Source organism: Natrix helvetica, assembly GCF_964273705.1.
Source record: "Natrix helvetica genome assembly, chromosome: 1".
Classification (NCBI taxonomy): domain Eukaryota; kingdom Metazoa; phylum Chordata; class Lepidosauria; order Squamata; family Natricidae; genus Natrix; species Natrix helvetica.
Genome location: NC_138548.1, coordinates 9,820,899 through 9,846,753, shown reverse-complemented (window position 1 = coordinate 9,846,753; position 25,855 = coordinate 9,820,899). Strand labels below are relative to the sequence as shown.

Sequence of the window (25,855 nt, the reverse complement as noted above, 5' to 3'; positions counted from 1 at the left end):
GAAGAGGAAAATGATTGTAGGATCCTTGATGCTCTCCTGGCTTGATTGTTTTTTTGAAGACCTTTCATGACCCAACTAAGTAACCTCATCAGTGCTGGAAGGGAGCCGGGGAGGAGGAGGACTGTTAGATTCTTGGTGCTTTTTGTGTTCGGTTGCTTTCTTGCAGACATTTCATGACCCAACTAGGTAAGCTCATCAGTGCTAGGAGACGTGTGTATGTGAAATAATACATTCCATTATTCAATTCCATTATTTAAACCCCTGAGAATTATCGAGGAAGAGAATGCTGAAAGAGAGGGGTATGATTTTCCCCAGAACTTTACAAAAGGGAGTAACATGAAGACATTGTTAGGTTCATGACAGGGGTGGGTTGCTGCCGGTTTTACTACCGGTTTGCAACCCGCGCACAACGTGTACACAACACATGCTATACGCTGTTCAATGTAAATTGTTCGTGCATGCGCAGAACAATCTACAGTGAACTGCGCAAACCCAGTCACTAAAATCCAAAGTGGTGGCGGCCCAGCACCAGCAAAGGAACCGGTTCAGAGGCGTGGCAGGCCTGGGTCGTTGCCGGTTCTGGGACCCAGGCCTGACTTCCACTACCGGTTCGGCCGAACCGGGCCGAACCGGCACCAATCCACCTCTGCTTCGTGAGATATCAGTTCATGAAATAAATGGTGGTATTGCAAGAAGCTCATTTCAACAGCAAGGAGACCAAAAAAAAATGAACCTACTGGTTTTGGAGGAGATGCTCCGCATTAAAATGTATGAACCAAAACTGATTTTTTTTTCTCTTTCTCTACACTTTCTTTCTTTGCTCCTGCCCTTTTTTTTCTTTCTTGATTTAGCATCCAGCTCGTATTTTAAAGCTGCTTCCTGTCTCTTCGCCTTTGCCTTTAATGCATCAAGTTGATTGGACCTTTCTTTGCACAGCTGGAGATGCCCAGAATGGTAACTCATCCTGGTTACCATAAATAGCCCTTTTAGAGCCTCTTTTGCTATAAGCATCCTTGGATTCTTTTTCTTACTTTTTCTTTCTTTCTTTCTTTCTTTCTTTCTTTCTTTTTCTTTCTTTCTTTTTCTTTCTTTTTCTTTCTTTCTTTCTTTCTTTTTCTTTCTTTCTTTCTTTCACTTTCTTTTTGTTCATTCTCATTTCTCTTTTTATATTTTTTCTTTAATTTCTTTTTCTATTTCTTTTGTCTTTCTCTGTTTCTTTTTTCTATTTCTCTGTTTTCCTTTGTTTCTCTTTCTGTCTCTCTATTTCTTTTACTTTATTTCTTTTTCCTATTTCTCTTTTTTCCTTTCTTTCTCGCTCGCGCTCTTTCTTTTGTCTCTCTCGCTTTCCTTTCTTTTTCTATTCCTCTCCCTATTTCTTTTCCCTTTCCCGTTTTCTCACGGTCTCCTTTTCTTCTTTTTCCTGTCTTTTATTCTTTCTCTCTCTCTTTCCCTCTTTGTTTCTTTCTCTGTGTTTCTTTTTCTATTTTTATTTTCCCCCCTTTCTTTCTCACACTCTTTCATCTCTCCCTTTCTTTTCTTTTTATATTTCTCTCCCTATTTCTTTCTTTTCCCTTTTTCCTCACTTCCCGTTCTCTCATTTTGTCTTCTTTTCTCCTTTTTCTTCTTCTTTTTCCTGTTCTTATTCTTTCTCTCTCTCTCCCTCTTTCCCTCTTTGGTTCTTTTTCTATTTTTCTTTTTTCCCCTTCTTTCTGATGCTCTTTTTGTCTCTCTCACTTTCCTTTCTTTTTCTATTTCTCTCCCCATTTCTTTCTTTTTCTTGTTTCCCTCCCCTTTCTCTCCTTTTCTGTCTCCTTTCCTCCTTTTTCTTCTTTTTTCCTGTCTTTTATTCTTTCTCTCTCTCTTTCCCTCTCTGTTTCTCTTTGTTTCTATTTCCATTTCTTTCTTTCTTTTTCTTTCTTCCCTACCCCTTTCACGCACATAAACAATCCAATTTTGACCTGCTCCGCCCAGGGGGAAAAAATGGAAAGAGCCAAGAGCCTTGTTTCCAAAATAGTGGTTTCCGTCTCCGTAATTTTAAGAGTGTCCTTTAAAAAGAGCACCAAGGTTTTAATTTTCAGCAATGGCCACCTCCGTTGCACATTTGTCCTGGACTTCTCACTCTTCTGCCACCTAAAATTGGGTGCAATCAGAGGTGAAGAGTGACGTTGCAGTGTTTTGGTTTAGGCCGACATCTGGAACATCTTATTTTTAGCCGGGGGAACAGATTAGCACGCCAAGGAGAGCTTAAAATGGCCCAGTAACTTAGAATTTCCTTTTGTTTTCCTGTGTGCGATGTGTACGCGGACTCTAAATATAAATCCACATTTTAGGAAAGAGGCATCTATTTTGGAATCACCTGCAGGGCAGAGCAAAATCACAGAGGTTCTCTGTGGGAGAGAGAGAAATTATAAATATCTTTTGTGGCCAACTTGTGAGCATCAAGAGGCCATGCAGGTAGTCCTCGACTTAACAACGGTTCATTTAGTGACTGTTTAAAATTACAGCGGCACTGGGAAAAAGGACTTCTGACCATTTTTCACACTTAGGATCATTGCAGAGTCCCTGTGGGTCCCATGACCAAAATTCAGACCCTTGGCAACTGACTCGTATTTATGACAGTTGCGGTGTCCCCTTTTGCGACCGTCTGACAAGCCAAATCAGTGGGGAAGCCAGATTCACTTAACAACCATGCTACTAAATGAACACCTGCAATGATTTGCTTAACAACTGTACCAGGAAATGTCAAAAAACAGGGCAAAACTCACTGAACAAACATCTCCCTTAGCAACAGAATTTTTGTGTTGTGGTCGTAAGCCGAGAACTACCTGTACTTCACAGCACAGGACCAGTACAAAAGATACTCTTGGGGTGTCTTGGGAATAAAACTCCATTAGGTCAACTCCATCTGGGAAGCATACATGGGATTGTAGTTTAGCTTATGGAACTTCCCGCCACAAGATCTGGAGCTGTCTTAAATCCATAGCAGAGTAGCCAAAGATCCCTGCATTCAGCCTCTATTTTGGGTCAGCATGGAGAGAAGCCACAGAGAATATTGGGGATCGGAGGCCTTCATAACTCACTGGGGAATTGTGGGAATTGAAGTCCACACATCTTAAAATGGCCAAGATTGAGAAACAGTGCTGACAGGGGAATTGTGGGAGTTGAAGTCCATATATCTTAAGATGGCCAAGATTGAGAAACAGTGCTGACGGGAATTCTGGGAGTTGAAGTCCACACATCTTAAGATGGCCAAGAGTGAGAGACGTTGCTGACGGGGGAATTCTGGGAGTTGAACTCCTCACATCTTAAATTGCCCAAGGTTGAGAAACGCTGCTGACGGGAATTCTGGGAGTTGAAGTCCACACATCTTAAGATGGCCAAGAGTGAGAGACGTTGCTGACGGGCATTTTGGGAGTTGAAGTCCTCATGTCTTAAATTGCCCAAGGTTGAGAAACAGTGCTGACGGGAATTCTGGGAGTTGAAGTCTACACATCTTAAAATGGCCAAGATTGAGAGGCGCTGCTGACAGGGGAATTCTGGGAGTTGAAGTCCTCACGTCTTAAATTGCCCAAGGTTGAGAAACAGTGCTGACGGGAATTCTGGGAGTTGAAGTCCACACATCTTAAGATGGCCAAGAGTGAGAGACGTTGTTGACAGGGGAATTCTGGGAGTTGAAGTCGTCACGTCTTAAATTGCCCAAGGTTGAGAAACAGTGCTGACGGGAATTCTGGGAGTTGAAGTCCACACATCTTAAGATGGTCAAGATTGAGAGGTGTTGCTGACAGGGGAATTCTGGGAGTTGAAGTCCTCACGTCTTAAATTGCCCAAGGTTGAGAAACAGTGCTGACGGGAATTCTGGGAGTTGAAGTCCACACATCTTTTTTTTTTTTATTAAAAGAGTTTTGTACAAACAAATTTTCCCCGTTTTCACCCCCCCTCCACACAATATAAATCTCGTACAAATGCTATACCCCCCCACCCCACCCCCCGCAAAAATTCACATTCAAATATTATACCAAACACTTTACCCCCTCCCCTCCCCCCATCTTAAAATAGATTACTCATAACCCCTCTCCTCCCAACAAACACTATATAAATTTCTCTTAAATTAATAATAACACATTGATCATTTTCTAAGCTAATTTAACATCTATAACTCTTAATATAAATTTCTCCTAGCCTAACAATGTTTCATTAATCCCATCTTCTAATTTATTCATATATATATATTGCCCCACCCTCCACCCTAACCCTCCCCCACCTCCCACACAAACCCACCCCCCTGACTTCCGCTGTATACCACTCTAACAATTCCAAACATCCCATATACTATTTACTCTGATCATCTATCGGTCTAAACATTCTTACCTAAAGACTAGATAATAACTCCTAGTCTGATATTTATTCTGTATATAATCAATCCATTTTGCCCACTCCTGTGTATATTCCTCCTGTTTCTGAGCTTTTAAGAAAGCTGAGATTTTTGCCATTTCGGCGAACCCCGCCACCTTCTGAATCCATTGATCAATTGTCGGTAAAAAATCTTTTTTCCAATGTTGCGCAATCAACAACCTAGCTGCTGTAACCATATACAAGGCCAATTTTGTTTCCCCTTTGGTAAAATCCTTAACTATACCCAATAAAAACATTTGCGGAGTGAATTGTATTCTTTTCTTAAATACATTCTGCATAACCCACCATATCTTTATCCAAAAAGCTTTCACCTTGTTACAAGTCCACCATACATGAAAAAAAGTAGCATCTAGACACCCGCATCTCCAGCATTTTGGTTGAACATTTGGGTACATGCATGATAATTTTTTAGGATCTAAATACCATCTGTAAAACATTTTATAAAAATTCTCCCTTAAATTCTGTGACTGTGTAAATTTAACATTCTGAATCCATATTTTTCCCCACGTTTCCAACATAACCACTTCACCAAAATTCTGAGCCCATTTAATCATACAATCCTTAACCAATTCATTTTCTGAGTCTCTTTCTAACAGTACATTATATATTCTTTTAACTTGTTTTGGACCAGTCTCTTTTATCTGCTTAATCAGTTCCACTTCTTTATCCATAAAACCGACCCTGCGATCTTCTTCCCATCTCTTCTGAAGCTGTATATAATGTAACCAATTTAAGGTAATTCCTTCTTCCAACAGCTGTTCCAAAGTTTTTAACTTCCATTCGCCCCCATCAGCAATAAGCACATCTTTATATAAACAACCCCCGAGTGACTTAATATTCATAATCCCCATGGTGTCTGCAAGATCCAACCAAAGCGGTATTTTATAATCCCAATTGGGCCGGTGCTTCTTCCATATTCTCATCAAGGCACTACGGAGAGCATGGTTGTTGAACACTTTATCCACCCTGCCTTCATAAAAAAGATATGCATGCCATCCCAGAGCAAGATCATGGCCTTCTATATTCAGCAATTCCATTTTTGTTTTCCCGAACCAATCTGCTACATGCGTTAATACCGCAGCTTCATAATACAATCGAAGGTTTGGGAGTCTGAGGCCGCCTCTTTCACGTGTATCTTGCATAATCTTCATCTTTACTCTCGGTTTTTTCTCCTTCCAAACAAATTTATTTAATGTTATTTGCCAATTTAACAAGGTTTTATCTGACTTAAGCACCGGAATCATCTGGAATAGAAAGATAAATCTAGGTAGAATGTTCATTTTAATTGCTGAGATCCTTCCAAGCAAAGACAATTGTAACTTTTTCCACGCTTCAAGATCTTTCTGTATCTTTTGCCACAACACTTCATAGTTATTTGAGAAAAGTTTTGTGTTTGATTCTGAAATTTGTATTCCTAAATATTTAACTTTGAAGTCCACACATCTTAAAATGGCCAAGATTGAGAGGTGTTGCTGACAGGGGAATTCTGGGAGTTGAAGTCCTCACGTCTTAAATTGCCCAAGGTTGAGAAACAACAAGTAACAACATGCGATTTTATACAGGAAAGCTAAGAATACATTTTTAACATTTGTGAGGGGAGGCTGAATTTTGTCCCAGTGTAAAACATGTACTTCAAGCTAAATAGTTCACCCTCGGCCCTCCACCTGCCCTTTGCAAAGCAGGGCGTAACTTTAGGCCAGTTCTGATGTTGGCGCGTCTCCTTGCAACTGATTTAAGATCCTATTTGTCTGCCACACACACGTCAGCCTCCCAGAAAAATTAGAAATAAATAAACAGCTATTTTTTCCCTCTCCCTCTCGCTTTGGTCGGACAGCAAAGTAAAATGAATTCTTCCCCTGTGTTGCAATTCTTCCATCTTGCCTGTGAAACTGGTTAGGTGACTTTTAGTGAACTTTAGTACAAAGGCTGGGCGCACTTCAATAAAGGTGTGTTGGAAGGTTTAAAGTACACAACTGTAAACTGCAGAAGGCTCCGTGTTTGAAGATGATCGGTTGAGGAATTCGCTGGCTCCTTCCTGTTTCTATACCGGCAGTCCTGGACTTACAACCGTTCACTTAGCGACCCTTTGAAGTTAAAACGGCATTGAAAAAAAGGAACTTAGGACCATGTATTCACACTTACAACCATTGCAGCATCCTCAGGGTCAGCTGATCAAAGCTCAGGCACTCAGCAGTTGTGTTTATGATAGTTGCACCATCCTCGGGTTCAGAGGTAGCATTCAGCAGGTTCTGACCAGTTCTGGAGAACTGGTAGCAGACATTTTGAGTAGTTCGGAGAGCCACCTCTGGCTGGCCCCGCCCCCATCTATTCTCTGCCTCCCGAATCCCAGCTGATCAGGTGGGAATGGGGATTTTGCAGTATCCTTCCCCTGGAGTGGGGAGGGAATGGGGATTTTGCAGTATCCTTCCCCTGGAGTGGGGAGGGAATGGGGATTTTGCAGTATCCTTCCCCTGGAGTGGGGAGGGAATGGGGATTTTGCAGTATCCTTCCCCTGCATGGGGAGGGAATGGGGATTTTGCAGTATCCTTCCCCTGCATTGGGGAGGGAATGGGGATTATGCAGTATCCTTCCCCTGCATGGGGAGGGAATGGGGATTTTACAGTATCCTTCCCCTGCATTGGGGAGGGAATGGGGATTATGCAGTATCCTTCCCCTGCATGGGGAGGGAATGGGGATTTTGCAGTATCCTTCCCCTGGAGTGGGGAGGGAATGGGGATTTTGCAGTATCCTTCCCCTGGAGTGGGGAGGGAATGGGGATTATGCAGTATCCTTCCCCTGCATGGGGAGGGAATGGGGATTTTGCAGTATCCTTCCCCTGCATTGGGGAGGGAATGGGGATTATGCAGTATCCTTCCCCTGCATGGGGAGGGAATGGGGATTTTACAGTATCCTTCCCCTGGAGTGGGAAGGGAATGGGGATTTTGCAGTATCCTTCCCCTGGAGTGGGGAGGGAATGGGGATTTTGCAGTATCCTTCCCCTGCATTGGGGAGGGAATGGGGATTATGCAGTATCCTTCCCCTGCATGGGGAGGGAATGGGGATTTTACAGTATCCTTCCCCTGGAGTGGGAAGGGAATGGGGATTTTGCAGTATCCTTCCCCTGGAGTGGGGAGGGAATGGGGATTTTGCAGTATCCTTCCCCTGGAGTGGGGAGGGAATGGGGATTATGCAGTATCCTTCCCCTGCATGGGGAGGGAATGGGGATTTTGCAGTATCCTTCCCCTGGAGTGGGGAGGGAATGGGGATTATGCAGTATCCTTCCCCTGCATGGGGAGGGAATGGGGATTTTGCAGTATCCTTCCCCTGCATTGGGGAGGGAATGGAGATTTTGCAGTATCCTTCCCCTGCAGGGGGGAGGGAATGGGGATTTTGCAGTATCCTTCCCCTGCCACACCCACCAAGCCACACCATGCCCACCAAGCCACGCCCACAGAACCGGTAGTAAAAAAAATGATTCCCACCACTGGTCGGATTGTGTGACCTCCTTTTACGACCTTCTGGCAAGCAAAGTCAATGAGGAAGCCAGATTCACTTAACAACCATGTTACCAACTTCACAGCTACAGTGGTTCACTTTACAGCTATGTTACTGACTTAAGAAAAGCAGTGATTCGCTTAACAACGTGTCTTCTTTTAATGATAATAATCCCTTGCAGAATGGAGTCTGAGCAACTGGCCAGATGCCCTTCCGGTCACCAGTGCGGAGGTTTTTTTTTTCCCCAGCAGATATATTCTCATTGTGCCCAGAGAGAGAAATATCCCCCTCTACTTAGGATTGAACTCACAGCCTCCTGGATTGTGAGGCCAGGGCTCCACCTCTAGGCCACCGCACCACTTGATTCACTTAACAACTGCGATATCAAAAGTTGTAACATGGGGCAAAACTCATCTTCACAACTGTCTCACTGAGCCACAGAAATTTTGGGCTCAATTGCAGTGGTGAATGGAAGATTACCTATATAACATGTCACTTCTGAATGTCTGAATCCTCATCTCTTCTTTGCTGGCTTGTTCAGGCATATAACTCTGGAAATGCAGATTGCAAATTGTTCGAATTTGCAGAGTTGTTCCTAGTGAAGGAATTGCTTCTTTTTAAAACTAATCTGTTTCACCCCCAAGGTGGGTTGCTTAATCTGATGTTATCTGAGCAAGAATTAGAACTGGGCTTTCCTGCTTTTGTCACGATATCCAAAAGTTTCTTGGGAGATTGACTGATAATGTAATTGATTGGTAATGTAATTGACATCAGTCACTGTCCTGAAGCTGATTGAATCCGTCCAAACACTCATCCACTGTAGTGTGCCATGTTTCCAATTGGATGCTTAAGGAAGCTCCCAAACAGGGCATAAAAACATTGCTTTTCCCACACCTGCCTTGATGGATCTTGAGAACTTTAAGGTAGACTGCTTCTGGGTAGGAATAACAGAATAACAAGAGTTGGAAGGGACCTTGGAGGTCTTCTAGCCCAACCCCCTGCCTAGGCAGGAAACCCTATACTGTTCCAGACAAATGGCTAAACAAAATAATCTTAAAGACTTCCAGTGTTGGGGCATTCACAACTTCTAGAGGCAAGTTGTTCCACTGATTAATTGTTCTCACTGTCAGGAAGTTTCTCCTCAGTTCTAGGTTGCTTCTCTCCTTGATTAGTTTCCACCCATTGCTTCTTGTTGTACCCTCAGGTGCTTTGGAGAATAGCTTGACTTCCTCTTCTTTGTGGCAACCTCTGAGATATCGGAACACTGCTATTATGTCTCCCCTAGTCCTTCTTTTCATCAAACTAGACATACCCAATTCCTGCAACCGTTCTTCCTATGTTTTAGCCCCCATCTTTGTTGCTCTGCACTCTTTCTAGAATCTCAACATCTTCTTTTATATGGTGCCAACCAAAACTGGATGCAACATTCAAAATATGGTCTTACCGAGGCATTATAAAACAGTCTTAACACTTCATGTGAACTTGATTCTCTCCCTCTGTTGATGCAGCCTAGGGTTGCATTGGCTTTTTTGGCAGCTGCAGCCCACAGCTGGCTCATATTTAAGTGATCGTCCACTAAGACTCCAAGATCCCTTTCACAGTTACTACTATTGAGCCAGAGACCACCTATTCCACACCTGTGCATAGAAAAACGCTTCCTGTTCTCAAATGTACTTGGCATCTGAGACTATTGTGTATTCTCTCTGTGGTTGACAATAGTTGCTATGCTGTTGGAGGCTTGTAAGACAATCCCATGGTTGTTAACGCAGTTATTTTGAAGCAATGGATTTAAGCACAAATACGTTTAAAAGAAATCCCGGAAGACCAGTGAAGAGCAAATCCCAGGGTTGAAAAAGAGGTAAAAGAGGACCTTAGAAATGGCAGATCGTTTCTGTACTAAGATTCAGGAACAGGGTTGTTAAACAGCATTTCTGGGAGCACAAAAAACTGCCATTTCTCAAAGCCAACATGGGTTTATCACCAACACGTCAAGTCAAATGTGGATTCCTAAACTTGGATTCTGCTATCTAATGTCATTCCAGTCCTTGTTTGCTATGATTCTTTTAGATTAGAATAGAATAGAAGAAAAGAGAAGAGTTGGAAGGGACATTGGAGGTTTTCTAGTCCAACCCCCTGCTTAGGCAGGTTTAACAAATGGCTATCCAACATTTACAATACAATACAATACAATAGTAGAGTTGGAAGGGCCCTTGGAGGTCTTCTAGTCCAACCCCCTGCCTAGGCAGGAAACCCTATACCGTTCCAGACAAATGGCTATCCAACATCTTCTTAAAGACTTCCAGTGTTGGGGCATTCACAACTTCTGGAGGCAACTTCTGTTCCACTGATTAATTGTTTTAATTGTCAGGAATTGTCCTCTTCACTGTCAGGAAATTTCTCCTTAGTTCTAGGTTGCTTCTCTCCTTGATTAGTTTCCACCCATTGCTTCTTGTCCTGCCTACAGGTCCTTTGGAGAATAGCTTGACTCCCTCTTCTCTGTGGCAGCCCCTCAAATATCAGAACACTGCTATCATGTCTCCCGTAGTCTTCCTTTTCATTAAACTAGACATACCCAGTTCCTAAACGGGCTACAGGTAGTCCTTGCCGTACAGCCATTATTGAGCCCAACATTTCCGTTGCTAAGTGAAATATTTCTTGAGTGAATTTTGCCCCATTTTACAACCTTTCTTGCCACAGTTGTTAAGTTAGCAACATGGTTGTGGTGAAGAAAGGGTGAGGTCAGAGACCACTACAGGATAATCTTCTCAGGCGGGGGAGAGTTCAAGCAAACACAGAAGTGCTAATGTAACTTTATTATAAGGCTATATTAACAGAGAGCCAGTTTGGTGAAGTGCTCAAGGCATTAGGGCAGAAACCAGGGGGCAGTGAGTTCTAGTCCTTAGTTCTAGTCCTTAGGCATGAATGCTGGACTTAGGGACAATCAGCAGGAGATGATGAGTTCTAGTCCTGTCTTAGGCAATGAAAGCTGGTTGGGTGACTTAGGGCCAATCACCAGGTGTCAGTGGGTTCTAGTCCCATTTGAGGCATGAAAGCTGGTTGGGTGACTTAGGGCCAATCACCAGGTGTCAGTGGGTTCTAGTCCCATTTGAGGCATGAAAGCTGGTTGGGTGACTTAGGGCCAAACACCAGGTGTCAGTGAGTTCTAGTCCCATTTGAGGCATGAAAGCTGGTTGGGTGACTTAGGGCCAATCACCAGGTGACTATGAGTTCTAGTTCTGCCTTAGGCATGAAATTCAAATGGATGACTTTGGATCAATCACCAGGAGACTGAGTTCTAATCCTGCCTTAGGCATGAAATTCAACTGAGTGACTTTGGGTCAATCACCAGGAGACAGAGAGTTCTAGTTCTGCCTTAGGCATGAAAGCCAACTGGATGACTTGGGTCCAATCACCAGGAGACAGAGAGTTCAAGTTCTGCCTTAGGCATGAAATTCAAATGGATGGCTTTGGGTCAATCACCAGGTGTCAGTGAGTTCTAGTCCCATTTGAGGCATGAAAGCTGGTTGGGTGACTTAGGGCCAATCACCAGGTGTCAGTGAGTTCTAGTCCCATTTTAAGCATGAAAGTTGGTTGGGTGACTTAGGGCCAATCACCAGAAGATGGTGTGTTCTGGTCCTGTCTTAGGCACGAAAACTGGCTGGGTGACTTAGGGCCAATCACCCAGAGACGGTGAATTCTAGTCCCGCTAAGCATAAAATTCAGCTGGGTGACCTTGGGCCCGCCGCTCTTTTTCAGCCCAACCGTCTCACATAGTTGCTGTGGGGGAAATAGAAGGAGGAAGGAGCATTGAATTATTTATAAGCGATACTAAAGGCAGGATATAAACACATTAAATAAATAAATAAAACCCAGGAAGGATGTCTTTGGGCCAGTCACTCTCTCTCAGCCCTAGGAAGGAAGCAACAGCAAAGCACTTCCCGAAAATCCATGTCAAGATAACTACAAGGAATTGTCCGAGAACCAGGCATGATTGAAAGGAAGAATTAAAAAAAACCCAATTCACAAAATCTTGCAAGGCAGAAGGGAATGCCCCCCACTGTCACCTTTTCAGCCTGAGAAACTAGGGAGGGTGCCACGCCTGAGCCCTTGCTCTGCCCGTTATGCAGCTGTGGGCTAGGCTGCCTCTTATCTGGTGGCTATCTGAGCAAAGTCCCTTCTTTCTCAAGGTCTTTTTTTAACACATCGTTAAATATATGGAGACCAAGCCCTGTTGCTAATGGGAACAGGGGCTGGATGGTTTAGCTAGCAGAAGAAAATAGAAAGGGAGGGGGGGGAGATACGATTGTGGCTTGCAACTATCTAAGACAGGGGTGTCCAAACTTGGGAACTTTAAGACTTGTGGACTTCAACTCCCAGAATTCCCCAGCCAGCATGTTCAAACTTGGGAACTTTAAGACTTGTGGACTTCAACTCCCAGAATTCCCCAGCCGGCATGTCCAAACTTGGGAACTTTAAGACTTGTGGACTTCAGCTCCCAGAATTCCCCAGCCAGCATGTTCAAACTTGGGAACTTTAAGACTTGTGGACTTCAACTCCCAGAATTCCCCAGCCGGCATGGCTGGCTGGGGAATTCTGGGAGTTGAAGTCCACAAGTCTTAAAGTTCCCAAGTTTGGACACCCCTGATCTAAGAACTCTACTCTTGCAGTTCTCTGTTGAAACCAAAAGCAGGAGAGAAAAACAAAATCATGGGGTTGAAATTCAAATTCAAATCGGTCGGAAACTACCCAGTTTCTCCCCCAAAATAAGACCCAACTGAAAAATAAACCCCAGCATGATTTTTTGGTAATATAATCCCTACCCCAAAAATAAGCCCCAGTTAAGATTGTCAGCAGACGGAGGTGTTTAGTATTGTATTTTCCCCCAAATAAAGACCTCACCGGAAAATAAACCATAATGCATCTTTTGGAGCAAAAATTAATATAAGACCCGGTCAAGAAAAGTCATAAAACGGGGCAAGATTCGCTTAGCCCCTGTCTCGCCTAGCGGCAGAAATGCTGGGCTCTGTTGCGGTCGTAAGTCGAGGACTATCTGTATTCCTGCCCATGGTGGAGCGTAAAACCCTTGGCTAAACGGACGCGAAGCGTGACCTAAAGCTGGTTTGTTCCATGTCTCCCAATCTTTTCTTCACTCCTCCGACCCATCAGCTTTGCATAAAGACGCCGAGGGAGCGTGTAATTTGCTTAGCAAGCTGGAGAGGGGGGATATAATTAGATCCGTCACCCCTTTTGAAAAGATTGGGGGTGTCCTTGAGGATTTGCACAGATTGAGCTGTAGCTGGGAACAGCAAAAGTCTGCATCCTGAGTTCAGTATTTTAAAAAATTCAGCCGGAATGAGATCATTCCTGGATTTATTAGAATTAGAATAGAATGGAATGGAATATGGAACAGCAATAGCAATAGCACTTAAACATATACCCTTCACTGTGCTTACAGCTCTCTCTAAGCAATTTAGAGTCAGCCTATTGCCCCCAATGATCTGGGTCCTCATTTTACCCACCTGGATGGAAGGCTGAGTCAACCTTGAGCCGGTGAGATCTGAACTGCAGCTAGCTGTCAGCTGAAGGAGCCTGCAGTACTGCACTCTTAACCACTGCCCCACCTTGGGTCTAGAATGGGATATGGAATGGAAAATGGAATGGGGAATGGAATGGAATATAGAATAGAAATAGAGTAGAGTAGAGTAGAGTAGAGTAGAACAGAACAGAACAGAATAGAATAGAAAAAAAAGAATAGACTAGGATAGAATAGAATAGAATAGAATAGAATAGAATAGAATAGAATAGAATTTTTTATTGGCCAAGTGTGATTGGACACACAAGGAATTTGTCTTCGGTGCCTAAGCTCTCAGTGTGCATAAAAGAGATAAGTGACAAATCACGATCATAAGTCACCATAAATACATTCATCATGAATGTATAAACATAAGAATATCAGATGGTTGGGAATACTATATTATAATATATAATACAATATTATATTCCCCCACAGCAAAAACAAGCAGAGATGGTCAAATTGGTTCTTTTACCCAAAGAAAAGAAAAGAAAATATCTCTCGCCTTGTTTCTGTTTTGAAATTGCTTCTGGATTTTGTGCTTGCGATGGAAAAAAAAAAGGAAAATGTATTTTTGCTAATCAGAGAGGTTGATGGTTATAGAAATGGCTTGTATGTACTGTTGCATAAAAGTAAAAAAAATGTGGTTATGTTACCTTCTGTGCTAAAGAGAGAAGGGAAGTCGGTGCCTGTTTTCCTTTCTTTTCCCTCTTCACACCATATTTTTTTTCTTTTGCCACCTCCTCCTCCTAGGTTTTTACTAGTTTTTTTTTAAATTTCCCTTTGTATTTTATACTTTTGATAAACCAATCAAAAGTTATCAAAAATAAAAGAGAGTATCAGATTGTGATAGGGAGCCAGGGTGGGCAAGCATTTTAAGATAGCTGCTAGACTAGAGTTTGATTTGTAAACAATACCCCAAATCTCTGCAAAATGATTAATTCAGCCCTCCTGCCATTGTGTTTCTGGCTCGGAATTTTTATCGGCGGATCAAATCAATCGTCAGGATCTCGTGGTTTCCTCTTGCAAGACTGCTAAAATAGCTAACAATTCTTTAAATATTCTGCCCAGGAAGCAGGGCCTCGCATTATCTGAAAGTGGCTTGATTACGTTAATAAGAAGAATGCTCCTATTTGACAGTCTTCTTGATGGAATCAGGAGTTTATTTGTTTTAAACCTTTTGAGAAAACCACGGAGGGAGGGGAATTACATCGGAATGCACCCTAATATAGAAAAGAATTCTGCAGAACAGTTTTAAGCTTGCTCATTCAGCAAACTCTTAAGCAGAATTGCCCAAAATTCTAGGTAAAATGTTATACGGGCTACTTAATTTCCAGCACAGGATGGACCACAGATAGCTTCCTTAAAATGTCCAGATTCCTGAAATGTGGTTGTGCAGCTTTGGGGGAGAAAACATGGCAGAACTTTATTAATTCATTCAGATTCTAGACCAGCATGTTGCCATAGTTGGCTTATAGGATCTGAATAAAACTAACAGGGTTTTTTTTTTATGGATGTCCACTGTGAAGGCTGTTCCTTATATAACTAAAACAGTTTGTATGTGCAAAGGAATACCCACATACTTATAACAACAGAGATGTCAAGCAATTCCCTAAAAGGAATGGAAAACTGAGATGGAGAGGAAAACTTAAAAGGAGGTTTCTGGATTAAGACCATCCATGCTACTGAATTTTACTGCAGGATGAAGCCAGATGGACTGAAGCTTCGGGATTCAACAGCCTAATGTCTCTCCTTTTAGAGCAAATCATTTTATCCATCAACATTTTTTGAAATGAATTTCTTTTCTACTTAAATTTTCTTATATTAGAAGTTTTGAACAGAAGATAACTAAACAAAAACGAAGGCAAAGAAAAGGAAGAAAGGAAAGGGAATAAAGGAAAACACAGTATTAAAAAGAAACAATAAAGACGTATAGACGTTTCCAGTTTTTTTTGCAGCAAATGCAATAGAATTGCATTTACTTTAGAATGACAAATCACATTTCTATTATCCATTTTTTCCCTAATTATCCAAAACCTCAAGTGCATTTATTTCTGTTTCATGCAAAAAGTCTATCAGGGTTTTCCAGTCAGTCATAAATTTAGTTTTTAATCAAATAAGTTAATTTAACCATTTTGAGTGGGGGAAAAAAAGAGAGCCCAAATGTAATTATGTACAGTACAGGCAGGGCTTGACTTAACCGTAATTGAGTCTCGAATTATGGACATAACACATGCAGGTCGTTAAGCAGGTCATCACTTGATTTTATATTTTTTTGCAGTATTCATTAAATGACCACCGTGAATTCATTGCTCATATTATTTGCTGGACCGAAAGTTGACAACGGTTTCCAGGGAAAAGTGACATAAATTGTGGTTACTTGACTGTGGGATGTTACAAATGGTCATTTGGCCGAGCATCCCAAATGTGATCATGTGATCATGTGGATGCATGAACCTTTTTATTTCCCAACTATGGTGAGAATTAAAAGACTGCCTGCTTTTCATTGGCCTGTGCCATGATTTGCAGGTCTCTTGATGATTTGTTCTTCTGAGATCTCAGAACTCGCACAGGCTATATTGGGTGGGTGGACTTCAACTCCCAGAATTCTCAAACGTGGCAGGTTTTAAGAGGAGTGGACTTCAACTCCCAGAATTCTCAAACGTGGCAGGTTTTAAGAATCATGGTCTTCAACTCCCAGAATTCTCAAACGTGGCAGCTTTTAAGAGGGGTGGACTTCAACTCCCAGAATTCTCAAACGTGGCAGCTTTTAAGAGGGGTGGACTTCAACTCCCAGAATTCTCAAACGTGGCAGCTTTTAAGAGGAGTGGACTTCAACTCCCAGAATTCTCAAACGTGGCAGCTTTTATGTGGGGTGGACTTCAATTCCTAGAATTCTCAAATGTGGCAGCTTTTAAGAGGAGTGGACTTCAACTCCCAGAATTCTCAAACGTGGCAGGTTTTAAGAATCATGGTCTTCAACTCCCAGAATTCTCAAACGTGGCAGCTTTTAAGAGGAGTGGACTTCAACTCCCAGAATTCTCAAACGTGGTAGCTTTTAAGAGGAGTGGACTTTAATCCCCAGAATTCTCAAACGTGGCAGGTTTTAAGAATCATGGTCTTCAACTCCCAGAATTCTCAAACGTGGTAGCTTTTAAGAGGAGTGGACTTTAATCCCCAGAATTCTCAAACGTGGCAGGTTTTAAGAATCATGGTCTTCAACTCCCAGAATTCTCAAACGTGGCAGGTTTTAAGAGGAGTGGACTTCAACTCCCAGAATTCTCAAACGTGGTAGCTTTTAAGAGGAGTGGACTTTAATCCCCAGAATTCTCAAACGTGGCAGGTTTTAAGAATCATGGTCTTCAACTCCCAGAATTCTCAAACGTGGTAGCTTTTAAGAGGAGTGGACTTTAATCCCCAGAATTCTCAAACGTGACAGGTTTTAAGAATCATGGTCTTCAACTCCCAGAATTCTCAAACGTGGTAGCTTTTAAGAGGAGTGGACTTTAATCCCCAGAATTCTCAAACCCCGAGTCCCTTTGGGGAGAGGGGGCAGTATAAAAGTCCAAATAAAGTAAAGTAAAGTAAGTAAACGTGGCAGGTTTTAAGAATGGTGGTCTTCAATTCCCAGAGTTCTCAAATGTGGCAGCTTTTAAGAGGAGTGGACTTCAACTCCCAGAATTCTCAAACGTGGCAGCTTTTAAAAGGGGTAGAATTCAATTCCCAGAATTACCTAGCCAGCATGGCTAGCTGAGGAATTCTGGGAGTTGAAGTCCACAGGTTTTAAAGTGGCCAATTTGGAGATACACTGGGCACCAGATTAAAAACCAGAGATCCTGAGTTCTAATTTTACCTTAGTTATGAATCCAGCTTGGAGACTCTGGGCCTTTACCCTCTCTCTCTCTCTCTTCTCCCCAGGGAGAAGAAGAAGATAAGGGCAAAACCACTTCTGAAATATATTGGCAAGAAAATAACAGGGACTTGTACCCTGTTGTCATCTGGAAGGACACCTCACACACATACACCAAACCTGTTTTCAGTCAAAAAGAGCCTAGGAGGCAGGCTAATAACAGGAAAATGTAGGAAAAAATATATCATTAACCTACATTCCTCCCCCCCCTTCCCCCCCCCCGAGAACCAGTGTGGTGCGGTAATGAAAGGCCCCAGGCTGGAGACCAGGAAGATGCGAGTTCAGATTCTGCCTCAGGCACGAAGCCAGCTGGGTGACCTAGGGCCAGTCACTCACTCACTCACTCGGCCCTGGGAAAAAGACGAAGGAAAACAACATCCAAAAACGATGCCAAGAAAACTTCAGGGACTTGTCCAAGCTATTCACCAAATATGAAGATTAATTTATTGTGTGACCTACTTCTGCTTTCTGGGAACACAATTTTCCCTGCAAAAGCCTGCATGGCCCCCAACTTTCCTAGCTTTCAGGAAAAGGGTTTTTTTTTCCCCTCATGTTTTTTTTTTTTTACATTTTGATGCAGGTGGGTAGTCCTCGACTTACGACCAAAACCAAGCCCCACATTTCTGTTGCTAAGCAAAACAGTTCTTAATGAGATTTGCACCCCGTTTTATGACTTTTTGGGGGAGCCACAGTTGCTAAGTGATTCGTTGCAGTTGTTAAGGGAATCTGGCTTTACCCTGCTTGTCAGAAACCAGCCGGGGTTGGACTAGAAGACCTCCAAGGTCCCTTTCAGCTCTATTCTGATTGATTGATTATTACATGTACATCAGACTTATTTGTTTAACTACTATGCTGCCATCTCTGCCAAGATATTCTGGGCGGGTTGCAATTAAAATCCTAAACATAAAAATATGTAAAGTACTTTTTAAAAACATTAAATCCAGAGATAAAGAGCTAAAAAAGCAAGATCCGTACATAATACAGGTAATCCTCAACGTATGACCACAATTGAGCCCAAAATTTCTGTTGCTAAGGGAGAGAGTAAATTGTGCCCCGTTTCATGATCTTCCTTGCCACCGTTGTTAAGTGAATCACTGCAGTGGTTCAGTTAGTCACACCATTGTTAAGTGAATCTGGTTTCCCCGTTGACTTTGCTCGTCAGGGGATCACGGGACCCTGCATCCGTCATAACTATCAATCAGTTGCCAAGCATCTGAATTTTGATCACGTGACCATGGGGACGTGGCAACAGCCATAACTCTGAAAAACGGTCATAAGTCACTTTTTTCAATGCCGTTGTAACTTTGAATGGTCCCTAAACCAGATGTGGTATTCTGCCGGTTCGGCCCGATACAGGCAAACCGGTAGCGGCGGTGTGGCGCGAGGCTCCGCCTACCTGCCCAGAGGTCATCACGGAGGCTCTGTGCATGCCGAGAAGCGCCATGCGCACTCCCAGTTCCAAACCGGTAGTGAAGGTAAGAGCAAACCATTACTGCACTAAACAAATGGTTGTAAGTCAGGGACTTAGAGTCTTCTCTGTTTAGAGCATTAGCCACAAGACACAACCACAATGGTGAAAAAAAGAGGAATTTTTGTCCATGTGACAGCAGAATGGAAGCAAAAAAAAGGCGAAAGATTGATACGATCTCAAGGGAAACTGCAGCATTCTCTTCAAGGACGCTTGTTTTGATTTGATGGAGAGAGAGAAAGTCGGAAAAAATTGCACATGGTCGACAATCAAAAGAGTGACGTGATGGAAAAGATCTCCTCATTCGTCCCTTAGAATTATTGGCATATTAGGCAGAGAAAATTAAATACTTTCACATACACTATATCAATGTGGATTTTATTTTTTTTGCTGAGACCATATTATGTTTGATGACATTGCTGGGATAATTCTAGGTTGGGTCTCTGGAATTTGAGCTTCCCAAAAACATTCAGTGGAAGATATGAACACTTTGGTTTGTTCTATTCCTCCGGGATTAAGAAATATCATACGTGATGGTGGAAAAGAAAGGAAAAGGACATGCATTTGTTTGTTTATTATTCATATCATGGCTTTATTTTATTTTTTTTAACATAACTCAAAGTGGCGAACGTATCCAATGTATCGGTCCGATTTGGCCAAATAGGTAGCAACTCCGGCGGGGCCATCTTGATCATTTTAAATGAAAATGTGCATGCAAAAGTTTTACTACCAAACTAGTAGTAATGGCGACCAGAACCCACCCCTAGTAGGTTCCTACCAGCTTTGGTACCGGTGTCTCAGTGTTCCAAATATCATCCACAATTAAATCAGAGTCCAAGGCAGAACTTTCCTCAAACTTCCAATTTATTAAGAGAGACCTGTTGGCACATCTGTGGGAAACCCGAATCTGAAAGCTTCCTGGGTTTCCCACCCAGTTGAAAGTTCATGATCTTGTCGCCGCAACATGGTCCAATCTTCCTCTCCCACGCTGGCATTTCCACCCATCTAGTGCCGGTCAGGTGCAGAGGTGCGGAGACAAAAGATGACCTTGGGCTTCTAGAAAGGAATGGCAACAACACATTCTACAATTCTACTCCTTACTATTCCCCCTCCCAATTACCCCACTAATGAAACAGCATAGTTGTTGTGGCCCAGCAGCGGCTGACTGAGCTGTTGGTGGACTCTTGACAGCGATGACCATTATGGGACTGCTCTGGAGGATGAGGAAGACTCTGGAGGGTGTTTGGAGTCAGAGCAGGAACTAGAGAGGCCAGGTGGCATCTGAGTCAGGGAGCAGTGAAGAGGAACAGAGGGAGGTTGTCGCTGATGTGCGTTTGCGTAGAATTGATAGGAGAAAGGAACAGCCGTGGAGAAGACGTCATAGAAGGAAGTAGGGACAGCTGGCTAAGGGTGTGGCCCCTTCCAAAGAGTTTATAGGTGGAGCGACGGGAGGAGAATCTTTGCAGGAAACAACAGTCCATTTTACTAGCCATTGAGAAAGCATTCCGTAAGTTTAATCTTGGGTTCTTGAAGATAGCGTTCTAGGCTCCTAGCCAAGGGATGGCTTTATCTATGTAATTCGTCGTGGCAGACATTCAAGCCTGGGTCTGCATATTCATTGGAATCACGGGACAGAACAATAGTAAAATAATAGAGAGTGTGGCAGGCCAAAGATCCTAAAAGGAATATGACTGCAGGCCTGACAAATGGTTCGGTTCGCGCACGCTTCTTGAATGAGAAGCGAAATGTCTTCAAAGAAAAACCAGAGAGTCGTTACCTCTTGATAAAAAAAGTCCCTTTGGGACAAACCATGATCTGGGATGCACTGAGAATCTCCATAGATATTCTAATGGGTTGTTTTGCAGATGAAAAGGTTAAGCACTGCCAGAAAGTGTGAAGGGCAATTTCTTTGGTGCCTAAACAACTTGTGTCCGGGTAACAACAACAACAACAAAAACCAGCTGTTGCGGACAATAAATTGATTTGTGCAGATGGATGTGAGATAAAGAGTTGGGGAGGAGCCCTATTGAATGTTGTGTCTTTTTTTTTCCTCCCCCTTGCAGCCTCACTTCCATTTGCCATCCTGACCTTGGTGAATTCCCCCTACAAAAGGAGCTTCTACTGCGAGGACACTTCCATCCGTTATCCGTACAAGTCGGACACCATTACACATGGGGTGATGGCTGGCGTTACCATTCCCTGCACCGTTTTTATAGTAAGGCTGATGTTTTTCTTTTCTCCTCTTCTTCTTGTGCCGTATCCGTCATTGGACGTTGGCGATCCTATTTTTATCAACAGCCGCACGAAAAAGTGCTGTTGAGTTTTGTCCGAACCCGGTCCCTTCGATTTCAAAGCCATGATGTACTTCTTGTGCTTTGACCTCGTTTGCCTTCGATCTTTCCTTGAAGGAAACAGTATAGGTGGTACCTGGCTCAGTAGTAGTAACTGTGAAAGGAATCTTGAAGTCCTAGTGGACAACCATTTAAATAGGAGCCAGCCGTGTGCAGCAGCTGCCAATAAAGCCAACACAGTTCTAGGCTGCATAAACAGAGGGATGGAATCAAGATCACGTGAAGGGTTAATACCACTTTATAACGCCTTGGTAAGGCCACACTTGGAATACGGCATCCAGTTTTGGTCGCCACGATGTAGAAAAGATGTGGAGACTCTAGAAAGAGTGCAGAGAAGAGCAACAAAGAGGATTAGGGGACCGGAGGCTAAAACAGAGGAAGAACGGTTGCAGGAACTGGGTATGTCTAGTTTAATGAAAAGAAGGACTAGGGGAGACATGATAGCAGTCTTCCAATATCTCAGGGGCTGCCACAAAGAAGAGGGAGTCAAACTATTCTCCAAAGCGTCAGAAGGCAGGAGAAAAAGCTATGGGTGGAAATTAATCAAGGAGAGAAGCCATTTAGAACTGAGGAGAAATTTCCTGACAGTGAGAACAATTAATCAGTGGAACAGAAGTTGCCTCCAGAAGTTGTGAATTCTCCAACACTGGAAGTCTTTAAGAAGATGTTGGATAGCCATCTGTCTGAAGTGGTGTAGGGTTTCCTGCCTAAGCAGGGGGTTGGACTAGAAAACCTCCAAGGTCCCTTCCAACTCTGTTATTCTATTCTGTTCTGTTCTATGAAATCTAGGATAATCCTTAAATTACATTTTATTTGTCTCTTTTGGGTAAGAGGATTAAGTGAAGTATTTTTCCGTGTGTCGCATCACATGTCTGAAATATTCTAACTTTCGCTTTTTTATGGTTTTGATTATATCCATTGGCTTTTCCAGGTGACTTATATTTTTTTTGCTCAGCCTAAAACAGCTGGGAACACAGGCAGTCCTCAACTTACAATAGTTCATTTAGTGACTTAGGACCGTTTTTCACACTTACAGCCGTTGCAGCATCCCCGGGGTCATGGGATCAACGTTCAGACCCTCGTCAACTGACTCATATTTACGACGGTTGCAATGTTCCGGGGTCCCGTGATCCCCTTCTGTGTGACCGTTGGATGAGCAAATGGGGAGATCAGATGCATTTAACAACCTTGTGACTAACTTAACAATTGCAGTGATTCACTTAAGAACGGTGGCAAGTAAGGTCATAGGATGCGACAAAACTCACTTTAAGAACTGTCTCACTTAGCCACAGAATGTTTGTGAAATATTGGGCCGAGAATTCTTTTATCAAATAAGACTGAAAGTCTTGTTTGTCACATTTGGAAATAATTTCCCTTTTTATCCCAATTTTTTTCTTTCAAATGTATGTCCAGTTTTTACTTGGCTCACCTTCGGGGAGATCAGGTGAAGGGGTGGGCATGTTTCTTTCCTTAACCACTCTTTTGGGGTGCAGTTTTCTCCCCCCCCCACTTCACCCAGTCCTTCCCAATATCTTACTATATCATGCAGATTGTTTTTTTGGTTAAAAAGGGCAGTTAATTGGTGTAAGGCGGGTCGGCAACCTTAAACACTCTAAGAGCCACTTGGACCCGTTTCCCACAAAAACCTTCTCTGACTATTTCCTGAGTGGCCACAAAACTAGTATATGTAGTTAAATATCTCAGGGACTGCCACAAAGAAGAGGGAGTCAAACTATTCTCCAAGGCCCCTGAGGGTAGAACAAGAAGCAATGGGTGGAAACTAATCAAGGAGAGAAGCAGCTTAGAACTGAGGAGAAACTTCCTGACAGTTAGAACAATTAATCAGTGGAACAGAAGTTGCCTCCAGAAGTTGTGAATGTCCCAACACTGGAAGTCTTTAAGAAGATGTTGGATAGCCATCTGTCTGAAACGGTATAGGGTTTCCTGCCTAGGCAGGGGGTTGGACTAGAAGACCTCCAAGGTCCCTTCCAACTCTACTATTGTATTGTAAACGTTCTGTTTTCTTCTGCAGCTTTTCTTTTCTTTAATTTATCCATGGTTTGGCCTATTGGGGGTTGAAAAGCACAATAAATTGAATGCTAGGGCGGGTTGTTTGTCAAAACCACATTGGTGGTTTTGACACATACACTATCTTGCCCAAAAGTATTCGCTCACCCATCCACATAATCAGAATCAGTTGTGAGCGAATACGTTTGGCAATATAGTGTATTTTGAGCGATAGGGAGCCGCAGCAGAGGGGGGGAAAGAGCCACATGTGGCTCCAGAGCCGCAGATTGCTGACCCCTGAGATAGGACAGTGATGGCTAACCTTGTCATTGCGCCTGAGACACACACACACACCGCATGCCACACATCTCTGCGCATGCACAGGCAAACCCCCTGCCCCCCCCGCCTCCGCCCCCCTCACATGCACATTCAAACACACACACACACCGTGCTCCGTTTTGGGCCGAATAGTCTCCCTGCAGCCTCCTGGGATCAAAAACAGGCCGCTGGCAGGGGGAGGCTGCATCCCCCCTCACCCCCATGCATGCGTGTGCACCCCTCTGTCCCACATGCATGCTGGGCTGAGCTGAGGGGGGGGGACAGCTCGCGTACCTGCAGAGAGGGCTCTTTCCAAGGCATCTGTGGTACATAGATGCCATAGGTTTGCCATCATGGATACAGGGAATCATTACCCACAGCCAGTTACTTTTTTTAATTAAAACAGTTAAAATGCTATTTATTTACGTTATGTTGTTTAGCATAATAGAGCCTCTACGGGTATACGGTGAAGGTTGATCGTCATTTCCTTCTTTTTGAAAAGTACATCAATCGTCCTCAGTCTTTGTTTGGTCTTGTGGTATCTGATTAAAATCAAAGGTGTAGCCTCCAAAAAAAGAGAAGATATTAAAGTAAGAATGAGCAGGTAATTCCTGAGGTTATACGATAAATGCTCAATGTAACGTTAGTAAAAGAGACGGAGCAACGTGTTTGTTTGTATGATGTGAAAAGGACGCTTTAACGTTTACATTTAATGCTCGGCGTCTGAACTTTACCATTGTTTGCAGATGTGAACAAAGAACCGGCAGACAATTTTAAAATCTTGGTTTTTATTCAGCTGTTCTAAATTTCACTCTCCTTTTCTTAATGAGAAACTTAATTAAAGTTTCCGACTCCATGTGGCTGAACAGGATAAAAGACTTCCTTCTCCGACTGAAAAATTTAAGGATAGACGTCGCCATTTCATTTTCCTAGTACAGGTGGACCTCGACTTACAAACACAAATGAGCCTAAAGTTTCTGTTGCTAAGTGAGACATTTGTTAAGGGAGTTTGGTCCCATTTTATACCTTTTCCAGATTGTTGGGGGGGGCAAGAGGCTGACTCTGTAAACCGCTTAGAGAGGGCTGTAAAAGCACTGTGAAATGGTATATAAGTCTAAGTGCTATGGCTATGGCTATTTTCTTGACACAGTCATTAAGTGAATCACTGCAGTTGGTAAGCTAGTAACACGGTTGTTAAGTGAATCCGACTTCCCCTTTGACTTTGCTTGTCAGAAGGTCGCAAAAGAGGATCACGTCACCCTGGGACATTGCTGCCGTCATAGGTACGAGTCAGTTGCCAAGCATCTGAATTTTGATCCCGTCACCATAGGAATGCTATAATGGTCATAAGTGTGAAAAAAGGTGACTTTTTTCAGTGCTGTTGTAACTTCAAACAGTCCTGAAATGAACAGTTGTAAACCAAGGACTGCCTGTAGCACAATTGGTCCCGTTTGCATTTGAGGAATAAGAGTAGAACAGAACAGAACAGAATAGAATAGAATAGAATAGAATAGAATAGAATAGAATATTGGAATGAAGAATAGAATAGAATAGAATAGAACAGATCAGAACAGAACAGAATAGAATATTGGAATGAAGAATAGAATAAAATAGGATAGGATAGAATAGAACAGAACAGATCAGAATAGAACAGAACAGAACAGAATAGAATATTGGAATGAAGAATAGAATAGAATAGAATAGAATAGAATAGAATAGAACAGAACAGAACAGAATAGAGTAGCATAGAATAGAACAGATCAGATCAGAACAGAACAGAATATTGGAATGAAGAATAGAACAGAACAACAGAATAGAACAGAACAGCGATGGCGAACCTTTTTTGGCTCGCGTGCCACAAGTGGGGGGAGCGCGGGCGGGGCGTGTGCGGGCGTGCTGCACCCATAATGCAACGCGCGATCCCCAAGTGCGTATGCGCGCACAACGCGCAACCCCCCCCCATTTTTACATGCTTTTTTCGCCCTCCCCAGGCTCCAGAGGCTTTATAGGAGCCTGGGGAGGGCGAAAAGAGCCTCCCCTGCCCCCCCGCCCCCCCGGAGGCCCTCCGGAGGCTTCAGGGACCGTCCGGAGGCTTCCCTGATGCCTTCAGAGCGCTTAAAAGCACCCTCCGAGAAAACCGGAAGTCACTTCCGGTTTGCTCGGAGGGTGCTTTTAAGCGTTCCGAAGGCTTCAGGGAAGGCTCCGGACGGTCCCTGAAGCCTCCGGGGGGGGAGCTCTTTTCGCCCTCCCCAGGCTCCTATAAAGCCTCTGGAGCCTGGGGAAGGCGAAAAATAGCTTTTAAAAAGGTGAACTGAGCTGGC

At 43.2% G+C, this 25,855-nt stretch overlaps 1 protein-coding gene across 2 annotated transcripts in view; it reads left to right on the top strand.

Moving 5' to 3' along the window:
• The window catches only part of PLPP2 (phospholipid phosphatase 2), a 54,048-nt gene that overhangs the window by 16,948 nt on the left and 11,245 nt on the right, over window positions 1-25,855 (top strand). For both annotated transcript variants that reach the window (XR_014173833.1, XM_081935875.1), the window contains exon 2: window positions 20,922-21,073. Coding sequence is in view for 1 of the 2 variants with exons in the window: in XM_081935875.1 (XP_081792001.1) it covers window positions 20,922-21,073 (152 nt within the window). In the remaining variant the exon portion in view is untranslated. The remainder of the gene's footprint in view (window positions 1-20,921; window positions 21,074-25,855) is intronic.